At 35.6% G+C, this 23,091-nt stretch overlaps 2 protein-coding genes across 11 annotated transcripts; both read right to left on the bottom strand.

Moving 5' to 3' along the window:
- Positions 1-9: 9 nt before the first annotated feature.
- On the bottom strand, positions 10-1,841 carry LOC121597685 (PITH domain-containing protein GA19395-like). 2 transcript variants are annotated; one of them, XM_041923660.1, is made up of 4 exons: positions 1,542-1,841; positions 1,243-1,469; positions 904-1,115; positions 10-845 (listed from the first exon to the last, which is right to left on the bottom strand). In XM_041923660.1, the coding sequence occupies exons 1-3, from the start codon at positions 1,734-1,736 to the stop codon at positions 905-907; spliced, it is 633 nt and encodes a 210-aa protein (XP_041779594.1). In that variant the 5' UTR covers positions 1,737-1,841; the 3' UTR covers positions 10-845; position 904. The 2 variants fall into 2 exon arrangements, with proteins under 2 accessions (XP_041779594.1, XP_041779593.1); XM_041923659.1 differs by lacking the exon at positions 10-845 and having other exon boundaries at positions 852-1,115.
- A 2,140-nt stretch (positions 1,842-3,981) lies between these two features.
- Positions 3,982-22,947, bottom strand: LOC121595944 (GTPase-activating protein skywalker). 9 transcript variants are annotated; one of them, XM_041920431.1, is made up of 12 exons: positions 22,771-22,947; positions 21,576-22,105; positions 18,046-19,082; positions 11,421-11,623; positions 11,111-11,315; positions 9,392-9,516; positions 8,999-9,330; positions 8,763-8,931; positions 7,637-7,723; positions 6,815-6,973; positions 6,523-6,743; positions 3,982-6,463 (listed from the first exon to the last, which is right to left on the bottom strand). In XM_041920431.1, the coding sequence occupies exons 3-12, from the start codon at positions 18,167-18,169 to the stop codon at positions 6,322-6,324; spliced, it is 1,767 nt and encodes a 588-aa protein (XP_041776365.1). In that variant the 5' UTR covers positions 18,170-19,082; positions 21,576-22,105; positions 22,771-22,947; the 3' UTR covers positions 3,982-6,321. The 9 variants fall into 9 exon arrangements, with proteins under 9 accessions (XP_041776365.1, XP_041776366.1, XP_041776367.1 ...); XM_041920432.1 differs by lacking the exon at positions 22,771-22,947 and adding an exon at positions 22,229-22,574; XM_041920433.1 differs by lacking the exon at positions 22,771-22,947 and adding an exon at positions 22,369-22,574.
- Between the last annotated feature and the right edge of the window lie 144 nt (positions 22,948-23,091).

Genomic DNA, 23,091 nt, shown 5'->3' with positions numbered 1-23,091 from the left:
TTTGTATGGGGGCACGGTACATACGGGGCTTGAACCCATGACGGACATGTTGTTAAGTCATTCGAGCTGACGACTGTACTACGGGACCGCCCGTTGGGAGGACTATTGCGGCAAAATTTATAAATTTTATGAAGTAACTGAGAATGAGGAACTACTGAAAATGAGGAATTTGGAAATATTTGTGGTTTACATTTGCTGAAAATGAGCCCTCTCTTGACAGGTGCATTGCATGTTGGCAAATAGAAGATATTATTCTTGTTTCAAAAATTCGAGCATGCTAATTTTTTCATGTTTTTGAAAAACAAACAACTTAAATTTCATTAAAAATCATAAATACTATTAAAAACCATAGATTTCTCGATCTACCAACCCCCCAAGTAGATCAAATTGTATAGATATAAAAAGTAAAATATGCTTTTTGCAAAACAAATCAATGTAAATCATAAAATGTATACATGCAATAGGATTACAAGCTATTTACATAATTTAACTGTGTTACTATTATCTTTTTTTTTTTGTTGGCCTGATCAAAAATATACACTAGGACTAGAACTGGGAAAGTAGTCGGCATACTACGGCTCATGAACCACATACGGCACTTTACTATATATAAGATGGCCCTTTTATCGTCCTATTTTCATGGAATTTGACTCGTGGCGCGGAACTCTAACGAGATAGAAAATTCTCCTTCTTTATGTTGGTTTTCTTGGTTGGTTTTAAATATCCTTTGTTTTGCCTTGATAATTTTGAACACCTTTGAAAAAGATCGCGTCTTAATGGTTCGAATCCGAGTTTTTCTTGTTTAATTTTTTAGAACAACAATCGTGCAAGCTAAAAATAAACAGCTGAAGTCATATTGCAAATTAATATATTTCCCAATCGTGATTATCGCTTACTTTTTACATCATTGAATTTGGTGGTTCACAGAATCGAACAAATTATTTTTATGATCCGAAACGTTAGGACGTGCTTCGTACGTACAAATTGTCACGCCGTGATGGTGTGCTTCACTAAATTCTCCCTTCAGTCCAATATAATAAACGGTCGTACTTTCGCCTCCATAATTGGCAGGAATATGCAGTGAAAGATGATGCACGTTTGCAAATGTAACAACTCTAGGATGTAAAAAAAAAGATGACAATCAATATGATATATCCGACGATAGTTTAAATTTGTCGTGATTGTAAATCACCAATATGCTGTTGCTTAATATGCTGTTTTTTTTTTTGTGAATAAACTTACTTTGTAGAATATTCGAATACACCGTTTGCATCTTTCTCTAGGGAAAATTCCTGATCCGCCGATGCAGATGTATCGTCGAACGTCATTTTTGGGCGATTCTTAAACAGACGCATTTTTTTTGGGTGCGTTTCATCGTCTGCTCCGATGATGATGATACCTTTCAGCTTCACGTTTCCGGTGAAGGGTATGTTAAATAGCAGTTCCTCGTCAGCATCACTTTTCACGTACTGGAAGTATGTTTTACGACAATTAATTGAAATCTAATTATGGAAACTAATCTAAACTCGTACCGCACTTACCTTATCGTGATTTAGACGCTCATTATATGGTTTAAACACAGTTTTCCCAGATCCTTCCAGCTCTTCGTTCAGACATTCTACATTGTTCATATCAATCTTCTCATACAGACTGTAATGTATACCTATTTCCAATTCGTTTTCAATTCCCAATGCTTCATGTTCGCAGCCACCACCGTGTGAGTGTCCATGGGGCATTGTTAGATATTTCTATATTATATTTTACCACCAATATCGCAAGCACAATCCGCACCACAACGTAAACAATCGCTTGAAGAATAGAAGATGACAGTTCAACTTTCGATTTTTTTTGTGCAACTGTCACAACAGATATCTGTTTATACTTAAGGTTGAGTTCAAGTTGGAATCTTTCGTTTCTGTACGAAAGTCGGTCTGATAAAAACTAACTTTGACGACTTACAAAAATAGTATCTTTTTAAAAACATAATGGAATGCCGTTCATACCAGTACGTTTGATTTGACTTTGTCCGTACATTAGAGCCGTTGAGAAATGCTAGTGAAATACAAAAGAGGTACGAGGGACTGCTGAAAATGTTGGGAGGAGATTAGAAAAACCGGTAGTAGACCGTAATAACTCAACAAAAAACACTAAAATTCATGACAAATGTAAAATATTTTCATTGTATAAACAAAATTTAAATGCACAAAAACATTTTTGTAATATAAAAAGGCTGGAAAACCTGTTAGCAGACGATCAGACGCAATTCATATCATAATTCAAACTTTTAAAATTCACTATAAATTCCAGATATTTTCATACAGATGAGAAATTCATTAAACATAAAGGTGCATGCATTGTTCAGGGACGTTTTAAAAGTTTTTGCAGAATAAAAAAAAAAGATTTAGTATCGTTAAGTCTTCACGCAGCTCGATAGCCAATAGTACCCAAATAGCCAGCTCGTACTTTATAGCTGATTTAGGGCTGTTTAACGAAAAATTGTTCCGATGTCGTACTGTGTGGCTGATTAACAGATAGACGGTACTTTGCGGAACTATGGAGCTTTTTGACAGGCACATGGTACTTTTTGGAACTTTGCGGCTGATTATCACTATGTGTAGGGTTCATGGTGGAACTTGAAGGCTTGTTAAGAGTGTGTATCGAACTTGGTGGAACTTTATAGCTTTTTAATGCATGGCATCGGTACAAGGTGGATCTTGTCAAAGTGTCAAAGAGAGACGCCGTCAATCATCTCATTGCTGCTGTACAAGTTAGATAAGTTAATTAAAGAATGAATATTGAGTGAAGTGATTGTGAATTATCAGTAAATTGTGTAAAATTTTGTGTAATTCATCAATACAAAAGTTTAAAAAATATACATATGTGTTTAAACGAAACAAATCTTGTTGTTTATTTCATCGATGACGCTTGCTTAAAAATAAAACACACAGAAAAATAATCCCTGACATCGTGGCATAAGGAAGCTGCTTAGGCGCTGTTTGAAAGACCCACATAGAACTTTGATGCTGTTTATCTACTGCAAAAGGCGAATTAGAGCAGCGATCTTTAGCGTGCCAAAATGAGCTGCTTAAGCAATTCTGGCTATTTGGGTTATTTCATCGATGACGCTTGCTTAAAAATAAAACACACAGAAAAATAATCCCTGACATCGTGGCATAAGGAAGCTGCTTAGGCGCTGTTTGAAAGACCCACATAGAACTTTGATGCTGTTTATCTACTGCAAAAGGCGAATTAGAGCAGCGATCTTTAGCGTGCCAAAATGAGCTGCTTAAGTAATTCTGGCTATTTGGGTACTAATGTCAATTTTCCGATAGTCCCCAAATATCAATTATCAAGGTATATTTACTTCCCAATAGTATCCGGTTCCACGCAATCCCATTAGTTTAATTTGAAAGGGCGCATCATTTTACTTATTATTTCGGATATAAGATTACAGGTTGTCCCCGAGATACGCTATTAATTTACACCGAGAAGAAAATTCAGCTAAGAATTAGCAAGTTTTCATGTAAGTTAACATTAGTTGTTAAATATGTTATATAATTCTGAAGGAAGAATACAATTTTCAACATTTTTACTGATTTTTTTTAAATTCGATCAAAAGGAAATTTACTTTGCACTTGACAAATAATGTATCAAATCAGTAAATTAGTAGTCAAATCAATAAATTAGTAGGCAAGATTAGAATGCTGCGTATCTGCGATTCCTCCTATAAGAGGTACCACCGCGCATATTTCGGGAACTACCTGGACTTGTTATTGAAAATAAAACGCAATTATAATTATGTTTTACAGCGAACGTAAGTTGTTGTCCTAACTCATTGCTGTTTTTGCATTCGTTAAGCTAGCATTTTGATATAAATAACACCCTCCAATATGCATAACAATATACAAATTATAAAACATTTAAAATAATTACAATCTGAAAATTAGAGTCGAATACGCTTACAAAAAAAACCATAGTAGTATCATCACAATGCTTTTTTGTTTTACTACTACTGTTAGCACGTCCAAATAAGTCTTATACATTGATTGCATAGATACGATAACTGTTCTCTGAATATATATCTGAAAACAAATAAATTATGCATTCCACACATTATTATAAATCCATCCTTATCGGTATGCAATAACATGTTCATATCGTCATTTCTGGTATATATTTTTTTCATTTTGCTTGCTTCATAACTTTTGCAGAGTGGATTTTTAACCAAAGTTTTAACTGAACCGATCTTTATCGTGTGAAAAAATGTTGTTGCAATCTATTGGTTGCAGTAGTTTTTTTTTTTTTTGTAAGCGGTCATTATCAATATTCTAAGCAAGAATGAAATAATGTAACAAATAAGAGTATGCATACGCACCCATCTACTTATCTTAGTTCATCTGCTGTATCTCTGCAGACGCTAAACACACAACTATCGAAGCATGAACATTGAATAACAATACATTTTGAATCACATAAAATAGATGAGAAGTTAGGCAAAACACGCATTTATGTGTACTTATAATGCTAGACATTAAGCTTTTAGCTACGTTTGATTTCATTGATATTTCTATTCTTTTAGCGATGTTTTAGTATATGCATTTTAATGTGTATGAAATCGCAATATTCTTTCATTGAACGCACTGGTAGATGGCCCGCTATATTGATCTCTCTAACTTACAATATTTCGGTTATTTTGCAGTTTTGGCGTTTATCTGGATATCTCTAATTCATTGTTCTTTTTTCATATCTTATTTTTGTTCGTTTGTCATATATTACTTATATGCTTTCATCAGTTTTGATCACACATCTTAAATTAACGCAATATTTATACAGTATAAAGTATAATAAATTAATTCGTCCTACATTCTCTACTACTTTCCTATATTTCTTATTTTGTGAATAATATAAAAACAAGCAGATAGAAATTATGTCCAGAAGTTTTCGTTTGTACATGGATTTTGTATCCATGTCGCTACAACAACAAAATTCATGATCATTCGATGTATCGATATTATTCCAAAACGTGCCAAAATTTATAAAAACACAATGCAAGAAAAAAAAATCAACACACAATTGATTAGCAGGACATATGAAGACATAGACCAATATTAGCCAGGCATGTTAATCCTTTCTCTTGGAATGTAATTCCTTCTTTTTACCAAGCAAAACTTTCAACTTGTTTCCATGTTCGCTTCATTGAGAGATGAGAAATTAGAGACTACTGTCAAATCAGCTCACACTATGCGACGAGAACTTAGTTTCCAACAACGAAAAAGGAATAAGCATATCTTAGTTTCACAGAGCTAAACACTACTTATGCCACGTCAATCATGTGCTTGAATCGCAACAAACACCATATAAATCGCGTAAAAACTGTAAATAGGAATTACAACTGTTATTAGTAGTTTACAAGAAGTTATAGTTCAATAGTACAATTATAACCCTTTGAAAACCATTTAACGATTGTTGTATTTTGATGACATTCCACGAGTATGCGAAACAAATCACATAGAGACACACTACAATAGAACATATACATCCTTGAACAATTTTGTGATGTTGTAATACAACGATATGTTAAAATGTTTTTTTCGTTGTATCATGAAATGCTTTGTTGGTATAACTTTGATTGCGCTAATGTCATAAATCCAATAAAATAAACATTTTAACCACATTTGAAGAAAATAAACAACATCATCATGCCCGTAAATCATCGGAAAATAAAACAAACATGAAAAACAATCTCCGATAATCCCTGCACAATATAATTAAATCAAATATGCATAACAAATTTTGTAAACTATATCTAGTGCAATACTACCTAAAGCTTAAAACTAATTTCCTTCGTGGAATTCTTCTACAGTCCGATTAAACCACAATGACAATTTAAACAAACATTTATCATGTATAATTCATATATTTGTTCGAAATTGCTTTTGTCCAAATAAGCTTTGGGCTGAACGATTGGGCTGAAATACGTAATATGTATATAATCACTTGTAGTGATCTTATGCAATCCGCACGATTTGCAAATATTCAGAGTATTTAATGAACATGGCAAAATTATACATACAACAATGCGATCTTTTCTTGAATGGCTGAGGCTTGATGAATTTGCTGAAATTTTCATTTTTGTCAAAAGTTTACTTCTATTTTTTGCTCTCATTTCATGAGAGTCAAAGAACACAATGATGAAATCAACGAGATCTACCAGCATATCGAGTTTTGTTTTGGTTTCAGCTTCAACATAGACTAAACATTAATACGGATTTCAATGTGAATTAAACGCAAGCTTTACCGATACATAATTCAGGAGGTTACTCACGCTCCAACAAAACCGTACACCTCCAATACACGTATCTCAAAATCGCCAGAAGCACAAAGCGGTGGGTTATTAAAAGTTTGGCACCTGTCGGTTTTGCCAAAACGAATATTTTCATCCATCCAGATAGCTTGCCCCTCTCTGTAAAATACATAATGTTTATGATTTATTCAATTTATTAGTCTCCTCAAAACACTTACCCGCCGCCGATAGTAATCATCTTGGAGTCAGCAGCCATAAATAGCTCAGATGCATGGCCCAAGCCTGTATCACCCTCTATTCCGACCCACGGATATTTGGCACGTTCGGGATAAAGTGAAAACAGAAACGTTTCTCCCGTGCCAAAGTAAGCTTGACGCTGTCCACGATCGTCTTTTAAATTGCGTTCAAACCATCGCGACGAACAGTAAGCACCAAACACCTGGATACGAGAGAAGTAGCAATTTGTTTAAAGTTATCAACATTCATTCGCCCTACCATTCAAACACTTACTTCGTTATTACACGTTTTAATCATTAACAGTGTTGGTTCATGTTGTTCTACTCTAACGTAAAACGTTGTCAAAGAGCATCCATGTTCTTCTGTTGTATACAGTAGAATGGGTTGATACATTGTGATTCTTACTGGTAGCCAAGACCAGAGCGTAAACAGCTGTTGAAAATATAATTCACATTAGGTTTAAATTTTGATATGTTTTCATTTAACGAATTATAAATCATTTTAATCGTTAGAGCAGTCCAACATTAATTTATACATCGAACATATCAGGTGTACAAAAATATGAGAAGAATGTAAAGACCAAACATGCAGTTCATAGTGGAACAAATTGTTTGAACCTATAACAAATATCTTAAGATGATGATTCCCTTTCTCCAATTTTTATGCCGCGATTACTGTCACGCCATGACTTTTGTTCTATTACATCACACTCCATCAGAAAGGATCCCAACGTCTTAAGATGATATAAAAAGTGTACAATGCTTAATTAAATTAAATAAATAAAAAAAACTAGCGTTAACAACATCTTAATGAAACAATATAACTATCAAAACGCCATTCACAAAATTATGTTTTTAAATTATATCCAAACTATTCACAGACAGTTACTAAAAAGCTAACACTCTTCGGCTCTTTCATAACATAAATTAGAGCTAAATTTTAATAAAAGCCAAATAAACTTTAAAAGCATGTAAGATGCTCAAATTATAAGAAATATGTTGCAATAATTTCCACATATCTACGATAAGTTATAAAATAAAACTACACAAACTGTATCTTATTAGGACACACTTAGACAATACGTCTGCAACTTACTGTGTCCTGATCACATATTTTACTCTTTATTGCTTGAATTGGAAAAACTCCCATGGACAAGACTCGTACGTCAGGAGAATGAGCCCCCTTTTTAAAAAATGCCCCGCATATATGTTTTTTGAATCAAATATATTTATTTTTTTGTCAATTGATGCCCGTACACGATGAATGTTATGTTGATAACATTGTGTGGGTTAGAATAAGTGTTGATGCACGTTCCCAGATTTGTAGAAATTGATGTTTCCATTGTATCCAAAATGCAGCGTGAATAAAAATAAATACACTTTGCTTCAATCATATGATGGAAAAGAGGAGTATGGAATAATGTGCTTTAGATTTTGTTTCCTAACAATGATCCTTTTATATTAATATTGTAAACATAATAAATCTGTTTGACAATCATTACCGAAACACACGACTCTAATATGTTGTTATAGGTAAAAAGATCTTTAGACAAACAATAATGCCCTGGATTTAGTAATGCAATGTTGATTAAATAAATGGAAATGATCAGTTAGAATAGATATCGATATTATGAACAATTTTGCTAGCCGCAATATGTTAAAAATGGGTATTACTTTTTAGGACGACAACGAAACAAGATGAAATATTGCATCCATCCATATATTGTACAACAGTCAGCCAGACATTAACAACAATATTTTAAAAAAATAATTTCCATACCATTGCTCGGCAGGTATCTAAACCTTCTCGATATTTCTGTGCTTTTCGATTATTGCCAAGTCAAAGTTGATACGAGACACAAACGTTTAACGCATATTGTCCCATCCCAAAAGTATATCGGCAGGTAAAAAGATTGGAAACAAAGAAAAAGGTATATTTCAATGTTTACAGTGCATAGTACACCTAAATTAGAGGAAAGTGAAATTATTCACGCCGTTACGTTTGTTAGTTAGATATAATCATTCATGGTTGATAGTTACCAAGGTATTTTTGTTAAATTTGCCAATTCATTACATTCTAATTCAACGGAATAATTCCAAATTTATGATACGTTTAAGTACTAATTGGCATCAAGGGGGTTTCTACCGTATAGTTATTTTAAAGAGAAACGCATTTTTTTTATTACTGTACTTCTTTTTTTTATGCAGCACATTACACTTACCTCCCGAATTGTTAAGGTGTGAGACATCATTTGTACGTTGATCTGGGATTGACTCGTTGGTAAATTATCGCTAGAACGTGATCTTACCATTTGCTTCGGCCCACTTAGTACTGACTTACTCTTTAGTAACATTTCAGTCTTCAAAAAAACTCTAGATATGTACGTAGAACTGAAAACAAACATTTAAACAGTTAGTTAGTGCAAACATTTCAAAACATCAAATCGATTCGTCTCACCTAAGAGCTCTAATACTAAAAGCTGTCCGGAGCAGCTTTGCTGGTGAGACTGGTATATTTTTACAGAACTTTGGAAGGGCATTATCGATATCATTTTTTATCGCATCTGCGTCCCACTCGGAATTACTGCTGGTAACGTGTTTGTGAAAAAGTATCAATATAGCCAACGATACGCGATAGAAAACCTTAATTCCCTCGTGGAAAAAGCAATCCATTACTCGTACAAGATGCGGAAAAGGTAATCCACCTAATATCCACCAGCACCAATCCATGAAGATCGATTCAGGCTTTTGTCCGTTGCACATTGTCGATAGGTAATTAACAGCAGATTTCTGTATTAAAAATACATTATGATTATTTGAGAACTACTGAAACTAAAATAGTAGTGCTAACCGCATGTTTTTTGGCAATTTGCATCACAGTCTTCCACGTGACCTCATAAAGTAACTTTGTTTGAGTAATAAAAACTTTCTCCTTCGGGGCGACAAGGCTGGCCATACAGTGGTAGCATTCTTCCTCTAAAATAAACGATAATACAGAAAAAAACACGTTATTAGGTATTGACATTTTTACGATTCCATTACATTTTATATGTTTATAGAGACTGCCTACTTTATAAAATACATGAAAGTGTATCGACTTTTGAAGCCATTCGCTATCTTCATGGTTTTGATCTTGTCTGTTCTTAGCCTAGTAATCGTTTCTGCTTTCTTCATGCTTCGAATGAATGTTAACCAATAACACTGAGACATATTAAACGAGAGTCTATGATGAAAGGTGACCCACGTTAAACTACCAACGTTGAGCAGATTCGGACTGTACTGCCCCCGGACTTAGTAACTATCAATCGTATTGTCTAGTATGAAAAAAGGGTTAATTACATTGCAAGTAAACGTTTGTATGGTTTTTAACTAGAATTGGCAACATTTGGATCAACGAAGTCAGACATAGTATTTGTCATATATAAGGAGATTGTATTCCTTTTTTATCGTTCCATATTATCATTCTTCGTAATTCCACTTGTGTTACAAAACACAACTATCGTGTGTAGAGCACACGCAGGCATTTGCTGACAGATATGTCTATATTAATAAAAATAAAAACAACTAATAAGCCAAGTAATTTCGTCCCAACATTCGTTTTGAACAGAATGAACCGCTACTTGTACTTTGTAATAAAGTTTAAAAATCGATTGGTTTTATCAATTGATCGAACATTTCTAACGGTATGATAATAACTCGTGCAATATATTCCGATAGTACAATATTGTACGATTAATTGCGTCTTTATCTCAAATGGCGAGAGAGGTTAGTATGAAACACCAACATACATTTTAACATGCAATAAAATAAATCTGAGTTATCGACAATCAAGGTTTCTTATCGTCAAGGAAGCAAGAGTATCAAAGTATTCGGACAAATCTATTGCATTCAATGAAATAAACTCAACGTGCCTCAAAATATTTGATTTTTATCTCATTGATTTGCAACACCCAAGGTTAAATACATGGAGACATGCTAGTAAAACAGTAAAAATGAATCAATGACAATCCTTTGAATCATATGATATCGGTTACAGTTTCACATTTCGTGCGGAAGGGAGATGAATCTCCACAAAACCCGTTCATTCCCTTCTGAATATTCATAAGATATACACTTGTGTCAAACAAAATGATTGGTAGTTATGTACCAATCATTTTGGCATATTGTCATTCGTGCCATGAGATAATTGGATACTCACGACGGCCACATTTACATGTGCTGATCATATTTGCATGTGCTATACGTCATTGGACATCTTTTATAAGAAACTTTTTTTAAATATACCACGTGAGCTAAATAAGCCAATTTTTAAAATTTGTTTAACTTCTGCACAAAACAAGAACAGATAGTTAATTCATTTTCTAACGTTAATTATTACAAATATTTAAAACAGTATATCGGATTCATTATTATACCAGTTGGATAATAAGTTAACAAGTCAAGATACGAACAAGATAATATAACAAGTTTTGATCAGTTGGATGTAGCGGATAATTTACATTATTACATCTACTGTACAATATTCATTACAGCATAATTTCTATATTTTTTTCTTTTGACGTGTACTTACCAGACATAAAGTGTAACAAAATGGAAGTAATAGGGTAGAGCGTAGGGCTGTAAGTAATGTCTGGACATGCGTAACCGAGCACACTTACTACTCGATCAGCCACCGCTCGACCTTTCCGTGTCAAATGATAGGGCAGACAATGTGTTGAATCGACGAACGGTGGCAGCATTATAGGTTTCTCGGGCAATTCTGTCGTACCGAAAACCTGTCGAACAAAGCATTTGTTTATTAGTTTAAGATAAGGAAATGCACTTCTATTGTATTGGTTGTTGCATCCAACACATGTTTACGATGCAATGTTGTTACGTACCTGATTCACCATATCCCAATAGAATCCGTCCAGCATCGTTTTTCCAACGTGATGTTGGGCGCATAAAGCTGGCCATAGCTGTGAACGAATCGGTGAATTGGTGGGCCATGAGTTTTCTCTTAACACTATCTTTGCTTCTCGTTTTTTTCCTTGTTGAATGAGTGATTGCACGTCTTGAAACGATTTCAAGTTTGGTTTTTTTCCTACAAATGAGCAAAAGAGATAATTAGTAATGATACCTTTAAAAGTGATTTAAAATATATTTTAATTGGGAAGTATAATTTGCATGGTTGCACACTGTATCAAACATTAGCATTACACTTTCGATCATACATACAGCTTTCTGGTCAGATGTTTTGCGAAAAAAATTACTAGTGATATTTATTAACTGTATCAAACAATTCCGATTTGTAACCGTCTTGAACATTATCCTGCCATCCATGTTCGATGGAATAAAAATACAAAATGTTGTTTTGTTTGGATTTGTTATTCGTGTATTTGACTAATCTAAAAACAATTATTAGAGTCTGAATTTCACATAGCAATCCAACGAAGCTATTTCAACCAAGAGATACGTAAATAATAATACAGAACGCAAGGATTCATACTAAATATGCTCGTCTCAGTCATCTAATCTAATATGTATGCAAATACCGCGTTCAATCAACGCCATATTACATAATCACCAACGAACTTGTATCAGCTATACTGATCAATATAAAAAAAAACATACACACTTTATTTACTTATTCATTTGAATTTGATTCTTGAATACGCTACACATGCCTGCCTCATCACGTTCATACGAATTTAGTAATGTACACACTATTCACAGTACTATAATGGATATTACACAGTATCCTACCTTTCGATGTCAATAGGTGGATGTCGAAACAGGCACATTTTGTAAGCCTTGAAGATTGCAAATATTGCAGCTCTAGGTACAAATCACAATCAGGATCAATATAAACCGATGCTCGTTTGCTAAGATTTTCCAAAGATATGCCTTCCTGCGTTTTTGCAACCATTATGTGTCCTTTCAACTGCCTATTTTTATAGCAGATTCAGTAATAGGAAAGCCTGTGCAGTAAAATGCTACATACATATGTGCGTACTAACGAAGCACCGCATACATGATTCAATACATTATTACCATCTGATGGTCACATAACCGATAGTTGAGTAGTAACGCAATGTTACCGATGAATTTATTGCACACGGATCAGCGGTGATGTATAAGAGCAAAAGCATGACACTTCACATTGGAAAACTAACTCGCACTATTGGGGGACATACAGCATGACTTTCCCACTTCACGATGGAATTACCACTTCACTAAAAGGTTAGCGCTTCAAACTTAAATCTTTTCAATTGTATATTGTTTTTGGTTTTGGGTGGCAAATTTCAACTAATACGGATAGCCACTGTTTATTACGGTTTGTTCATTTACAAACTTAAGCTACACAATAAATATAGCACAAGCGGAATAAGTTACGCATTGATCAGTTTTGCAATAACAGCACACCACATTTATGCAATTTGCATTTTTGTTTCCATTGTTAACGAATCACCATATCTGTTTTAGCGTTGAAAAACACAATTCTTCCGACGTAATAAACGATCTGTGCGTACTGCCAATCGTTTTCTCACTGTAGCAATTGGATTGCCCGGCACGAATAGACTGTTAGACCGAACCAAAGATCCCGTATGTCGTATGGAAACGATCGAATCCAAACAGTGTTGGTGTTGACTGTTTTTAATGTTTACATACTGCATGTGTCGGTATAGCTGCTTGTGTTCTGATTGATAAGGTCTATTGATGGTCGTGAGCGGTACAACAGTGAACGACGCGTTTCTTTCTGTTCACGTTTTCAAGCTTGTGTTAATAGTAGTGAGATTTGTGCACTCAATAGATTCGAATGTGGCGTTGACATAGTCACACACATTTACAATCTATTTTATAAGCACCCACCGACTCCGAGTCATCTTTCCGTACTTTTTTCAACTAAATTTCAAAATATAAAACGCAACAATCATATATCATCGTGATTTCATGAATAAGGCCAACCACATATTCAACTGATAAAGATGTTCATTTTAAACACCTACATCTGGTGTTTCAGTCATCCATTTGTTCGTGGAGTTCACCCATGTAATAATGGCATTATAATAAGCGAATTGCACTATAATTAAGACTGCCTATAGTCCGACTCGCTCACATGAAATGGCTTTAAAATTATTTATTTATTATGAGGTTAGCAAATAAGTTGACGTATAATCTACAATAACAAAAGGTCTCATTATTTCAAGGGCATTTTTGCATCATTCTTAAGTTAATATTCAAAACCACTGATTCAAAATTTATCATCTCCAAATCAAAAGACAATTTCAATAAGAACACTTTTATTAGCATTAAGTGGTATACCATCACTACCAAGGTTAAAGTCGAGAGCATAGGCTCAAGATTATCAAAAATCCTGTCAATCAAAATATGTCAAAACAATTTTTAAAAAACCGCTATTATTCTCCTCTGCGCTTTCCGTGAGTCATGAAAATTCAAATATTCAAAATTCACTAATCTGGGCACACGATTGTAACCGTACAATTTTCAAAACAGTTGCATAAGTGTAACAAATATTTACATACGTGATATTCTTCTATTTACCTACTTTGCTTCGATTGTATTTATTTGGTATAATTTATGTTTCAATTCAAATTATTATTGAATGGCATGATGTTACATCATCATTCACTTACCATTTTATATCATAAAAAGTAATTCTACAAACGCCAGAATAATTAGTAGATCGATTTTATTTTCGAATCTTTTCTACCTTTTCTACCTTCTCGTTCGCAGCACGAACATTATTAGTCACATGTTCTAACATGCTTTTGCAACTACTTAACAAGAAAAACAAAAACGTATAGAGAGGTCTCACGTTCTCATCATCATCAAACGTGTGGCGCTTACCATAGCGCGTTCATTGATGACTCAAATGTAATCTGATAAATTTAACAAATAAGCATAACCATGTCCATCTATCATTCCTATGGATAAAGAACGCTTAGGCTGACGAGTTGTTATGCACGTAAAGGAATTTGTTTAGTAAAGAATCCATCAATATTGGCACGTTTAATTATACTCGATGTTTCATTATTCTACCTTTAAAATTTTATTAATAACCTAACAAACTTGCAGGGCTAACAAGTTAATGACGTACTATGAGAGACCATTCAGTTGGACCGTGATTGAACTCAGTATTCCACTTCAATCGACCGATCAATTTTGCATCAATAGCGGTTGAGCGCTTGAATTACTCATGGTTCAAAATAAAACATTTTAATTAAAACAGTACACGCTCATCAATTTCTTTACGTTCACGATCGGCCAAAACATGCTAACCACTTCTTCGCACCTCACAAACACTACTGTATTTCATTCGTGACTACGCGCGGCTTGAGGCAAATATGTAAGAACGGTTCTTAGTACCATCGATGCAAATACAGAAATAAACTAGCAAGATGATCTTTTTCATCACCACTACTACTATTGCGACCACTAACGGCATCAACTACGCTAAAAACAATCTCTAAGTGATAATAAAAAAGAAACAAGGCGACCGAGTGCGGAAGATCGTAGGATATACAGAACGATCGAACATACGAATCAGTGCTATAAATAACCTGATTCAATCGGTTTTGAACAAAAGCGCCACCTCAAAAATACACAACCGTTCAAGGGAACTAAAACATTATGCATTAGCTTAGCAGAACTGTAATATTACATGAAAATTGTTCTGTTTTCTACACTATCATTACATACTTCACGGTACGTTGGGATTCTATTCTCTATGTTATGTTCTGAATTGCAGATTTTTAGTTTGGCTATTCAAAAGAAACGACCCATATATACCACTTTTTATGCTTTTTAGTGTATTTAGAATCAGAACCGACTGAGACTTCGTCTAGCTATGACACTGTAAATTTAGCTGTACGTACACTGTCCCTTTTCAGCTCAAACATGTAAACACACACGGTTCGGATAGTACAACGTCGAAAGATCATCGATCACTAACGAACAGCACTCTCACTTGTACCGGATCGTTGTGCCGTCTGTCTGACATTCTTCTACTAACACTAGACAGCCTCTAAAGCTTGGTGCGTATATGCATATGCTGTAAACCGTACGAATGGCTTCTTGTTCTTTGACTATCTTTGTGTTATGTATCAAACCAAGATGGCAATTAACTTACCTCAAATATGACGACTCTCATGTACTAAATCAAGCGCTAGCTATACTTATCTTGTACAAACAGTTTGTTTTGCTACTATTGCACATTTTTGCTGAGACGTCTACACTTACTTCCTTTCTAACTAGCTCTTTTTTCTAATACCTTTGTATACCATATAAAAGCATACAAATACGTTGATACGGGAGTGGAGGGAGAGGGGGAGAGGAGGTTTACATGTCTCTTACACATTGATCTTCTAATTCGTAGTAAGTACTTCTATTCTAATAAGTCCACCCATTGTACTATTTACTATACTACTCTTCTTTTGGAGCGTATATTTCATGATAACATCTATGCGGATATTGCGCCTATCCGGATTGAAATCGATCCTGCCCGGCATTGTAGGAGCCAGTGTGGCTATGCCCACCCAGTTGCCCTATTTGCTATGCCATATTCATGCTAAAAAAAATTGCTGAAACATGAATAAATTTTTACTGACTTACCTGACTTACTATATAATTTAGAAATTACGATGTATAAACTATGGATTATTATGCCACTTTATGTGCGGAATATTTGTAACATGCGGAATTTGTTTATATAAATTACTTAACATGCGGTAAAACTGTCACAGAAAATGCACTAAATATGTAAATGCTGCAAAAAAAATGTATCAAAACGTAATATCTTTGCTGCAAATTTAGTTTCCATTTACATTCCCATACTGTTTTTAAATTGCTTTTCTTTTTGTACTCAAAACTAAATTTTTAAATACACTGTTTCCTGACTCAGTTTTGCATGTGAACAGCATTATTCAAAACTTGCAAGATGTTTTCCAACAGCTGTCATTATTTGTGACAGCTAGTTCGTTCAATACACCTAGTGCGGCTGTTGAATAATGCCGTTCACTTTAGAAACTGGTTCAAAATACAGTTTAAGTAACGTCTCATTGAGATACAGACTGTAATAATTGTTAGATTCTTGTTAAAAATATATGCAAAGCAGGTATCAAACAACCTCTGGCGTATGAATAAAAATAGCTTACCGTGTTACGTAATAAAATTCAATCATAACTATAATACACTGGATTGGCTGAAGCTTTGCGGTCACAGCTTTATATCGGTTCTAATAACTTCTCTCATCATCTTAGATTTGCTCTCTCACACATTCACAGCGGCGTCTATGCCTCGGGAAGTTGCCTATGAATTGCCCTGTTTTTTGTTTGTGTGTGTGTTTTTTTACTACTCTAATTGAGTTATCGTACCCATTTTTACGTATCGCACACCCTTATCACGCACCCCGTCCTTTATCTTTCGCCTACTAATACAACGTCTCTTCCATTTATCTGCTCTAATGTCTGGTAGTAATACATGTTTACCGGCTTTCAGGCATCAAATCTACGCTGTGTTTTTTAAACTCTTATGCCTTTAGCAGTATGTGTACCAACGGATCACCACCATAGGCGCCGTATCGGCAACGTATCGTTACACAAAACAACACTTTGATGAATGCTCAAGTGCCATATAGCTGCGGCTGAGAGTTGCGCTCACCAATACTACAATTCTACGCCCACGAGCATGTGTATCAGTCACGTGGCTATAATCAGCTGATACCATCAACAACACACCCAATAGATCTTGCTTAGTATTTAAATTCCCTGTCTCATTCTCACTAGTGTAGCGTATACAAACTGAAAAGCACGACATCTTTCATTTGCTGTGCCGGATTCTATTCTGTTGCAACATTAGTGAATGAATGAATGGAAGAGACCATAACTGATTTATTCAATATTATGTGTAAGCTCTTCATCGTAACAAATACTCTGCATATTGTTTACCCCATGTAACCTATCATGTCGTGCGTTACTTCTTTTGATATTTCATATCTTTTACACTTCGAATGGAAATATTATAACTGCAGCCTATCCAACACATAGAATAAGGGGTTTGAACATAATGCGTGCACACATTCACTAACAAATTCATAAACCCCGTGCCATCATTTGTTTGCAGTCATCGATCTTTCCGCTTCTCTAGAGCCATCTATTAGAAACTTCTTGCAACACACATGCTCTAAACTTTCAAAAGCTTCGGTCAAATCGACACTTGACACCAGATTCTGATTATCGATCACTAATCAAATGAGATCTGTTTTATGGAACATACTGTTTTAACTTGTTATAACATTCCTCATATTTTGATTCATCGAATACTGCTTCCATTTGAGAACCAAAAACAAATAGCTAGTTACGTGATCGGTTACAGTGCATACGACAAACATCTGTTACTAGAATAATGACTAACGACATCTCCTAGCACCACAGACTGAATTCCATGAGATTCGGGAAGTAAAATACATTTTCTATTCGCTGATATAACTTTAAGCTTACTCACCGGGCGGTGTATCCGTTAGCACCGAAATGTTGGACGTATCGACATGGGGCGCAAAGGCTTCGTAGATGTCAGACTCTTCCTCGATTCCACTCAGCTGATCCGCTCCGATAGCATTCACTGGCATGATGGAGTGTTAATCTTAAGTAACTGCTTCAATTGTGCTGGCCAGTTTACTTATTTCCGTTGAGTTTTTCTTTGTAACAACAGCCGAACCGAGAAATCACTAATTATGTGCGACAAATTGTATGTATTCGCTCAACACATTTAATCACACACAAACCAAGCTTCTAACACACCGGCGCAGAATGGTGAATTTTAAAACGTGTCATTCGAGCAGCAAAACATTCGTTCATCAACAGCATAGACACACTTCATAACAGCTACTGCATTTCCAGTGTCTAAGGTGGATCGCTTACAAGGTCCGATTGCGTAGTAATGGTGTGTGCCTCTTGCTGCCAATCTGCCTATCTGTCGTCTATCTATACCGTATCGGTCCGATGTTGTTCCAGCTCAAATGATAATAAAGCACGGCTCTACGCGCCCACGATAACGTTTGATTTTCTTCTAACGCACCAACACACCTCTGCTGCCTGACTGACTTTTAAGTTCTCCTACAAATGGTAACATCAATTTTTTAAAACTTTTACACTGTTCAATAATTGATAAACTGTTTACAGTTACAGATTATTATTTTTCTACTAGATGATGACGATATTTTTTTTGCAGTACAACGTCATCGACATTCCGTTCACGTGGTCACTTGGATGTTTTTATTGCTTACGAATTGTTCACAAATGACTAGAATTCACTTTGCCTTTTTAAGCGTCTGCAAGCAACACTTAGTTTATTAAGCTTTCTTTGCAGTTTTCAATCGATCACTTCACTTTACCACACAACATTTATCGGAGGCCGATTCCGTCACTGTGCCGAATCTCTTCATGGGGACACTAGTGCCCCTGGCCGGGCGCGAAATGCATGCATCTCGTTGATAGTTTGTCCGACAGTTTATGTGAGATCTTCAAAGAGCATTATGAAACCTGTCAAGATAAGAGTTTTGAAATTCAAATTGATTAGCGTGCAGTTTAATTATTGTTTTAAAATTATTTTTAAAATCTTTTAGCTTACTTGTACGTGTAAAGCTTTTAATCTTATTTCCATTACATCATTACTACGCCAATTCCGTATGAAATCACACGATGACACATAATATCTTACATAACTTTTCTACTGGCCAATGTTGAGTAAAATTTTAAAATCTAATTATTTGTAAATAGTACAACTATATGAAATCAAATTTGTTCTCACTTATTCATCAGTAAAAATGCGGCCCTCATCTACAGTTGCAAGGGAAATCCCAATATTACTCATACCTGCGTACAGGCGCTAACAATCCCTGAATGAGTCATTTGGCAATGTAACTTCACTGTTACCGTGGCGTACAGAGACGACTGCATGAAATCTGATGGATGCACCTGAAATGGTGCTATCATTATCATGGTTAACATTGCTGTCATTCCTTCGTTACTGTTGTCCCTTCAATGATCCTATACGGTGTAGAACGTTTGCCTACATGAATTACCTCACTCACAAAACCTCGTCCAGTTGTGGTACCAGTTTCAATTGACAGACACTGGCGCTTCGACGTCCGACGTCCTTCCGATTGCTTAAGAAAATCTGTCTTTGATTCAGTAATAAAAATTCAATCACAAATCAATATCACACCAATACATGCCAGCTACAAAAGGATCGACTCAGCGAACCACGATTTGACGACATCATATTTTAGCTAATACCATTTGCGACAAAAAATTGTGGCGCTCAACACGATCAGTATGCGTGTGAATTGAAAAATCCAGGCTAATTACAGTTGTCATTGCTGTTAATACCATTTCGAGAGATGCAACCTTTAAACAACTTATGGTTCAGCCATACAATTCCGCTACGATAGTAAACCGATTGCCAGTAACTAGTCTGCCTTCAACGCAGCACTATACACTTGAATATGACTTCAAACCAAACAAGTGTTTGCATTCAATCTATGCAATACGCTTGATTCTTGAATGAGATAAAAGAGCGAAAGTCAATACAAATATTAACATTTATCTTATTTTTCATGCTCTTATACAATTTGCTTTTCATCTTTTCCAAAGCCTGAAGGTTTGGGTCCTTTTGAAGCTAATAGATAAACACTATTGTATATCTTTTTATACATTATAGAACACATACGAGCTTCAATCATTGCGGCCATTCATATGATACAGTGAATGATGGTACATTTAATCGTATGTGTTAGCTACACTTTCAGCCAAAGGCTTTTTTCGCAAACTTGCCCTGCTGCAGGGTATGCAACGAGACAAAACCAACGGATATAAATAAAACATTAAACGCATTACTGTCGTAAGGAGAAATGAAAGCGACAAAAGAAAAAAACAACAAATGCCGTACTAATACAGCCACAATTGCGTTGACACGCCTTTCTCAAGAGCAGTAGAGAGATTTTTCTATATTGTTTCAAAACACAACGGAAAACAATCCAATTGCGGTAAACAATTGCATTTAAAGTCGTTAATTAGTTATGTCCGTCTACATTACGGCACTCGTTTCGTCTGCTAGCCCCTAAATGCCGATTTACTTATATCTATCGCATCTTATAAAAGGCTTTTTCTACTCATAATAGATTCAACCAGCGATCGCGGGATCGACAAAGCAAGCTTAATAAACTTTTTTTTAGGTAATTCAATAAGGAAATATTATTGTTGAAATTAGTTAAGGAAATAGTTGCTTACACGTTAACTTATAAGAAAGGTGAGTTTAGTAGTCCTTAAAACAGACAGCCCCCCATTTGATTGAACACATAATGATTGGCTACCTAAAACACAACTTTAGCGTAACCGGTCAATGACTCCCCCGAGACATTAGAGCAGGCAATAAAGAAAAGGTAAAAACGTTACCTACTCTCAACATTTTTGCTCTGCTTTGTGAGTACGACACGGCTAATCGATAAAAACACACACCATACAACTGGTCACACGGGGGTTGTTATCCATGCTCTGCCCAGTAGCGGCTGCGTGCAGAACCGAGCCACTGACGACATTTGGTGACGCCATCGTAGACAATCGGTGCCTGAACGATACCAAGCCACATGAAGAAACCGGATCATGGATACGACGACAAACGTTACTCTACTACCACGGTGTATCGATTTTGCTTGTTCAACGCCGTAAGACCCCATCGCCTGCATAATACCGAAACAGCAAGTGGCTAAGCACGAACAGCGGACGCAGTTTCGCAAATGTTCATCATCTTAATAGCTTGTTCTGACGCATTATAATGGAATCAATTAAGGGAAAAAAGAGAAAATAAGAACGAGGCAACATCGTTACCGTGATTCCTTTCAATACACTCATGAGTGATTGCACCGACATGATTTAAGACGGAATCATAAACAGTTAAGTCTGCAATTTTTGTTTAATAAATATTCTTCATTTCATGAAACATTTAATTTGTTGCCCGATTGCCCTATTGCTTACCTTCCACTTTAATTGTTTAACTTCTTTGAATTAACTCTGTTCAATACAACAACTGTCGAGTACGAGAACAATAGTGAGGAACAGTGTGTTTTATGTTCAGATCCTAACTGTAGACAGCACCTATGACGAATACTTGTAGAGTGGCTCTACATGAGAGTCCCGTGTGCTTTGAACAACGATTCTTTCGATTTAGCTTTTCCTTTGTGGGAACGAATTCAATCGCTTTCAAGAAGGAAGAGTCGGGTGTTTGAAAATGATGAATTGGCGTAACAATTTGCTTGCCACAAATTCCCGCAAATCAATAATGAATGAATCACTTTATCAAGCAAGTCAAAATGCTTTTAAACAATTGTACGGTGGCAATTTTGTGGCAGTACACACACTGTGGATACGGATCTCCTGTGTTTTGGTTTCGAACCAAATTTGGTCAGCCGCTTAACTGGTGATTTGCTATTGTGAACACTCAAACCATACTTTCGAACTGTAGATTATTGCTTCGTCGAGCAGAGGAGATTTTCATGCCTCATTATCTGCAAAGGAAAAGAAGGTTTCAATTTCGCACAGCCCGTTATCACATAACAAGACACTTTCAACTAGAACACAAACAAAACAATTGATGATAAACACGAGTTGCACAATTCCGAGCCGGATACCTATAGTGGACATTTGCGTTTCACAGCATCTTTTTTTCACACATATTGCCGTTGTATAAACGCCCACATAATAGAGCAATAATTCGGTCCGTACGGTACAAAACGATAACGTTTGCGGTGAAGCCAATTCCTACACTAACCAGGATCAACAACAAACAGCCAGACGACTAGGAACACTGCACTTCAAAGGGACGGATTCGCATCTCAACATTTTTTATTTTCATTCTCGGCAACTGCATTTTGTTTACGAGACCTTTTTTATAGCAATGCCTCTTCGACGTCTGACATCCCTGAAGTATTTTCACTTTTCCCTAAAAAAACACACTTCATGCAAGCAATTGAAACACTGCGAAAAATAAATCACAACAGGCTCGTCACTTCAACAAGCAATTCTGATTCCTTTTTGGTTGACTGGGGCGGGGGGGGGGAGGTGAGCAATCCAACAGTGTGGCCTGATTTGCTTAGAACTGTGCTACTGCGGTAGACGACGTTATTCTCAACGATGGGCTAACGAAAAAATAGGCTAACTTATTTCACTGTACCAATTATTATTCACTTTCTCCGCTCGATGGACAGAAGAATAATCATAAAACTGCCTATTGCGAGTCACAGCGCCAAGTTTTATCAATGTTTCAGATGAAAACGAAGAAGTTTGTACATAAATCTTGCGCACTCGGACGTTTTCTTTCGTTTCTACTTTGCACACACACACAGCTGCAAAAAGCTGCTGTCAAACACATGTGTCAAACTGCTTGTTGACAAAATGCACTGTGGTCTCACTCTATGCTATTTTGGATTTTTTTTTCGCATTTGTAACAGGATTTTACTTTTAGCTCCCACGACTAGCTAACATGATCTAAAAT

The sequence above is a fragment of the Anopheles merus genome, chromosome 3R (assembly GCF_017562075.2).
Source record: "Anopheles merus strain MAF chromosome 3R, AmerM5.1, whole genome shotgun sequence".
In the NCBI taxonomy this organism is placed as follows: domain Eukaryota; kingdom Metazoa; phylum Arthropoda; class Insecta; order Diptera; family Culicidae; genus Anopheles; species Anopheles merus.
The sequence above is the reverse complement of the archived record's forward strand: the minus strand, read 5'-3'. Positions and strand labels throughout refer to the sequence as shown.